Source organism: Morone saxatilis, unplaced genomic scaffold (assembly GCF_004916995.1).
Source record: "Morone saxatilis isolate NCDOM2014 unplaced genomic scaffold, NCSU_SB_2.0 Contig15, whole genome shotgun sequence".
NCBI lineage: Eukaryota > Metazoa > Chordata > Actinopteri > Moronidae > Morone > Morone saxatilis.
In genome coordinates, this window is record NW_023339707.1 from 2,801,399 (window position 1) to 2,807,640 (window position 6,242).

The 6,242-nt window shown below is 38.8% G+C and overlaps 1 protein-coding gene across 2 annotated transcripts in view; it reads right to left on the reverse strand.

The window, feature by feature from the left end:
* Positions 1–5,024: 5,024 nt before the first annotated feature.
* Positions 5,025–6,242, reverse strand: part of bcl2l1 (BCL2 like 1) — a 29,876-nt gene continuing 28,658 nt past the window's right edge. For both annotated transcript variants that reach the window (XM_035656399.1, XM_035656400.1), the window contains exon 3: positions 5,025–6,028. In XM_035656399.1, the coding sequence (XP_035512292.1) occupies positions 5,885–6,028 (144 nt within the window). In that variant the 3' untranslated portion in view covers positions 5,025–5,884. The remainder of the gene's footprint in view (positions 6,029–6,242) is intronic.

A 6,242-nucleotide genomic window follows, 5' to 3' on the forward strand; every position in this document is an offset into this window, starting at 1 on the left:
GCTAGCTCTACCGACTGAGCTAACTGGGCGCCAAATTTTAGGGAACTTTTAAAACAATCCTGCCTATATTATTATTATGCATATTTTAATTTTACAATCATACATACTTATTGACAAATTCAGTGTCTGAAAAGCTGAAATATAGGCCTACTGTGTATATTTTATGAGTTTTCTTAGACCCCTTAAAATCAAGAAGAGCCCTGTGAATACTAGTTTTATTATTCTGTCTTCATCACCTCCATGCTAAAACTGTCTGAGCCCTTGGTCACTATCATAATGCTTGCATAATCATAATAATTGTTTGGCAAAGGTGAGTGCCCTTTCTATTTGCTCTGTGCCCAGACAATCTATTCTTTTTTTATTTGATCCATTTATTTTCTCTTCCATCTCTTTTTACGTTGTTCTTGAAGTCTCGTCAGTTTACTTTCCAAGTCCTTTTCTCTTTGCTTTTTCTTAAATAAGGAAAATCTGCCCTCTGATGACCAGCAGTGAGACTCCTCCACTGTCGTTAATCTCCATACATTGTTTTGTTATTAATTCTATTTATTTTTGAATTCAGTGTCATTTAACAGACAGTTGTTCAGTCTGCATATTGATGCACCCTTTTCTATTGCCTATTTCACCTACAGAGCATTGTTTAACTTTAACTTACAAGTATTCTTTCATCAGGATGTAACATCCTCCACACATACATAATGCACCTGTGTGGAACTCCTTTGACCAACTCTTCAGTCCTCATCCGTCTATAAAAGAGGCCACCTCTGTGCTTGTTTTTTGGTTCTTTGGTAAAGAAAAAAATCAGTATAAAAGCTGTCCCATAATAAATGTCCCAGTTAGTCCAGTCTGGGTGCTTATTGTCTTACATGTGCACAAAAACCAAGCACATGAGAATAAAATGAAGGAAACAGTATCTAAAAAAAATAAATAATAAAAAAAGATCAGTTATCTCTATTAAAATCACCTTTAAAATAGATTTCATGCAGCATTACATATGCTTGCTTGGCTTTTTTTGGCACATACTTAACTGTGTACAGTATCAACAAAGTTTTAAATTCTGCACAAGGTTTTATTATTGATAGAAAACAAAAAAATATAAATTTGACCACAAGTTGTGTTGTTTGATGGAAAAAGTTGCTTCATTTTGTCCAGCGGCACTGAGTTTAGGCCAGTGTGTAAACTGCTTTGGAAATGCTAAAAAACGGATGCCTTCTCCTGGAAATACCTTGAATATTCAATGTGTCTTAATGGACAATTCTCCATGAACGCATGCTTTAACACACCAAAGCCACCCACAATCCAAGACACAGACTCAGTACATCTTCCAACACGGGCTTTATTAGGTTCAATGTCATTTCAAATTTTACAATGGCATTCTAAGACAAACAGACCATTGGGCATGGTTGCGATCTTTAATTCTGTATCATCATGACTGTCAAGAATGCATTGGAGACCTAACTTTCTGAAAATATCCTCTCACTTTGTTTGCATTTTCTTGTCTAGTGGCAGTCCAATAATCTTAAAAAAAAGAACACAACAAATGACGACACACATCAACGTAAAGATGGAGTTAAGGCCATTTGAAGGGGCACAATTATGCTTTTTACAACAAATATAAATAATGTTTAAAAGCCATCATCAATTCTGTTTTTCTTAAATATGTTACTAAGCTAACATACTATTCTAATCAGTTTAAATAACTAGCATATATATATATAGCATTGTGTCAATGCTGTCACACCTCCTTCATTTGTGCCTCCTTCAAGAACATTTTGCCACACACATGCATACACACACAGACACACACACACTCTCTCTCTCACACACACATATATATATGTGTAGGAAGGGAACTTGTTTCAGTGAGGGCCAGGACAGCAGAGAAAAGCCTGCGAGCAGCTTCTTGGTGGGGCACACACTAGAAAAATATATACTGTACTGGAATGTATGAGAGCAGAGCTTGGCTAATAAGATGCTCAGGACACAAGAGTTTAGAGGATGATATTCAGTTTGCTTTTATTTGGTGAAATGTTGGAAGGACTTAAGAAAGAGAACCCCATGTGTGTAAATGTTCATGATGATGTGACCTGTGACGATGGAAAGGAGCAGAAGTGGACATGGATGGAGAGAGACACTTGCACTGACAGTGAAGTGATGGGACGTTTCACGCGTCAGTCCAGATTCTTTTTCTTTTACCCTCCCTTCCCTCTACGTTGACTCTGGGTTCCACACAGCTCAATCCAGTGCTGAACCCTTCTTTGATGAGAAAATGGCGCCTGCCTGTCCTGCAACAAAGCTGTGTTGTGCTTTATTGAGCTGCTAGAACACACATGAATAGAACTCAGGACGCATTGTTGTAAGCTGGAGACAGGGGCGGACCTAGGGGGGTGGCAGCTGCCACGCCTATAAAAAAAAGCCTGCCCACCCCAGCTGCCACCAGAGTTTTGCATTTGCAATGCTGTCAAATTTAACACATTAATTTTTAAAAATAACATGTTAATTTCATGATCTGTATTTGTAAAAATGTCTAAGATGTTTCTATTCAATGCTGTACTAATGTGCCACAATAATGTTTTTGAGTTCAAGTATCTTCATTTGGGCGCTTCTCCAAGCAAATATTGATAGAATATATATATACTATATATATATATTATATATATATATATATATATATATATATATATATATATTATATATATATATATATATATATATATATAAAAATATATATGCTACTAAATTCAACAGATATTTCTGCCACCACTCTTACTACGCCCCTGGCTCGAGACAGTATTTGGAATAAGATCAAGATTAAAGCACTGGGAACAGGGAGGAGTGCACCCGACCTCCCCTCCCTTCCTGGTAAATTAATCGAGCTGCCAGGTACTGGTGCTTGAAACGGCAGGCGACAAACACTCCTCTGACTTCAGCTTTAAATTAAAGATGTCTAGAAACAAAGACGAGGTCTTCCTCTCCCTGTCTCTCGTGGACTACGTCTGACTGGCAGGTGTGTTCATTCCAAACGCCGTGCGCGTGCCGAGGTGTGTTTGTGGGAAGCAGCAGGTGGGCCAGCTGTGACTGACACACGTGACTAGGTGCAGTGACAGCCGGGGGAGCGCAGAGGAAGAGGTGGAGCTGGATGGAGAGGGAAAGAGTAGGAGAGACGGATGGAGATTTGACAGATTTGAGGTGTCTGGGGAGAACGCAGGAGGAGAAGTGTGTGCGTGTGGTGGGGGGCTGTGATAGCAATGCATGGATAACTTGGAGTGAGCGTGTGTGAGATGGGATATGAAGGTTTGGGTGTCTAGTTTTTACGCTCCTACAGCCACTGACAGTTGTTGATTGGCTTGAGATGGTAAACAGACACATCATGACACATTTATAATCAAATCTAACAAGGTCTGATGCAGAGCTGCTTCATCAGTTTGCTACATAAATCTTGAAAAGGCTATGATGTTCACTCTGGTGATAACTGTGTCACTGATAAATGGAAGATTTGACTGAAGGTTCGGCAATAAGGAGTAATTATTTCATTAGCACAGAGGAAAGAAATGGGAAAAATAGTCTTCTGTTTGAGCATTGCAGCACATGATTAGGATTTTATTGCAAAATTATCACGGAAATAACTCCAAAACTTTATTCGGCCCCACTATTGAGTAGTACAAACATGGCTGTAACTAAAGATTATTGTCATTGTCAAGGCTTTTGTTTTCTTTTAGTCAATGTCAGAAAATGGTCAGTGTCCAAGCACCCAAGGTAAACTCTTCAAATGTCTTGTTGAGACCAACAGTCCAAACACGTTCCATTTACATTAAATTATAGAATCAATGAACATCAGAGAAAAGCAGCAAATTCTTACATTTAAGAAGCTGGAACCAGTCAGTTTTACTTGATAATCGTAATTCAGTTATATCAAAATTGTGTGCCCTTGACTAATTGTACAATGAACTGATCGTTGCCGCTCTCTCAGCAATAAATTAACAGTTTCTAACACACTGCAATCTAGGTGCAACCTCATATAAGGATATTTCATATAAGTGTTTATTAATGTATTATTTTCAACAATTGGCATCTATAAGTGGATTATGAACAAATAATGAATGAATAATAAAACACAGATGTAACTACAGCTACAGCAATAAATGGGTTAGATCAACACAGTCTGTCCACCAGTAGATTTTTACAATGTAAAACGTCCCGCTCAATATGAATCTTGGTAAAAGAAAAAAATCTATATAAATAATAACATTAAGGTCTAATAAATGTCTAATATCAGGATTTGTGTGTAATCATACATCATTAAATATGAAAGTTATGATTCATTAACTGTTAATATGCCAGTGATAGATGCTTCATAGGAGATCGTTAACATTAAGAAACACTTAAAAATGTCCTTATACATGCGTACAACTAGATGTGTAAGAAATGTGATACACTTAAGTATCACAATATTTAGTTTTGTGAAAAATATCAATTTCAATATTTTCAAAAACACTATCGAATTTTGTGTTTGAACCCCTAACCGCTAGAAAGCAGTGCTGTAAACATAAACTGACGGTTATAAAACGACAATTTTCCTAATATTAGCTTTTAAGAAAGACATACTATATCGCCTTTCTTACAGTATCACAACATATTGAACAGATTTCTGCCAATACACAGCCCTACTCAGAACTATATTATCGTGCGTTGTAAACCATTTGTTATGTTTATATACTGCTATTAATTGCTAAATAAGGAGGGTTAAAATAAAGTAGATCCAAATATGCCTAACCCTTAAGACAGTTCAAGGCGGTGTTGCTGTGACTGCTGCTGCTTTATCTATTTGTATGTGTTGCTACAGTATTTGCTGCATTCTTCAGCTACTGTGTAGTAAACATGGAGGGTCGGAGCCATGGCGCCCTGCTTGTATGAACTGCAGTTACACTGATTCTGAGAACTTGCCACACACTGGTCTGGCACTCTGCAGGCTGACTAAACACAAACAGGATCAAACCGAGGCCAAGTATGACCATAAAGCACAGACCAGCGGGAGCAGTGGGGCTTTAATGGTTCACAAATCCAAAACCAAACAAACACAAACAAGCAGAGGAGTTAGCTTCCCATTAGCTTTTTAGTTTAACACTCCCATGTTCTATGAAGAGAAAATCAGTTTGACTGCTTTTCATACCAAACAATGAGCATAAAGGACAATCAGCGTATGGAGTCATGGATTATGATGTTTTTTATATGTGTTGGTGATCAGGATGGCTGGCAGGCAGTGGGAACTACAGAAGCTGTTCAGGGGCAGGTGCTACATCCTCCCCTGCTTTCACTCTTCATATGGCACATACAAAGCTATTGTAGAGTCGTCTGTGGGGACGAGCAACAAAACAAGCTTCAAGACGAGACATGTACAGCAACCCAGGCCCCACGGCACACTGACTCTTTATATCAGACAGGTTGGGGTTAATGTGAAGATCAGTTTCAGCTTCTTTTGAGGAACATAAATGGGAAAGCAAAATTTGTTAAAACTAATACATACAAACATGAAAAGGAGGAACGTATACAGGAACCAGTGGAGAAAGGATATAAGGAACAATTGGTTCAGTGGATGAAAGAATAGTATTTCTGCCGCTGTATGACCACACGATTTTCATCATGGTGTAGGAAGGTGAACACATGAAGACGACTGACAAACATCCTCCCTCCTCTCTGGATTTTTCTCAAAGGTTCAACAACATGTGATGATTCTTAGTCCACTGAAGGACGTGTGAGTGGCGAAAAAAAAAAAAAAGAGTAAACATCATCAGCAGTTCTGACGAGACAAATAAACAGGACCTTCACTTTAACTTCTGTGGTGTATAGGCAGGCAGGTGGGGGAAGGAAGGTTGTCGTCCATCTCCCCTCACAGGCGTTTCTGGACAATGAAAGAGCCCACCACGACCCCGGTCACCAGGGTCATCCCCGCCAGCAGCCACTTCTTGAAACTCTCCTGAGACCTCCTGATCTCTGCCGCTGCGTCCTGCCCAAAGATCTCAGCAAAGCGCTCCTGGCAAAAAAGAAAAAAAAAGAAAAAGGAAAGGGTTAATTTTAAAGTCGCCCCCACTCATAAACATGTTTCTCTTCCTGTCTCTACAGCGTAATGTCTGAATGCTGTATGTGCAGAGTTTGACACTAGAAGGATGTTTTCACATTCATCTGCTGGAAGTGGAAAGTTTCTCTGTGCTCATTGAAAATCTGATAGTTTGGACGTAAATCCTGGT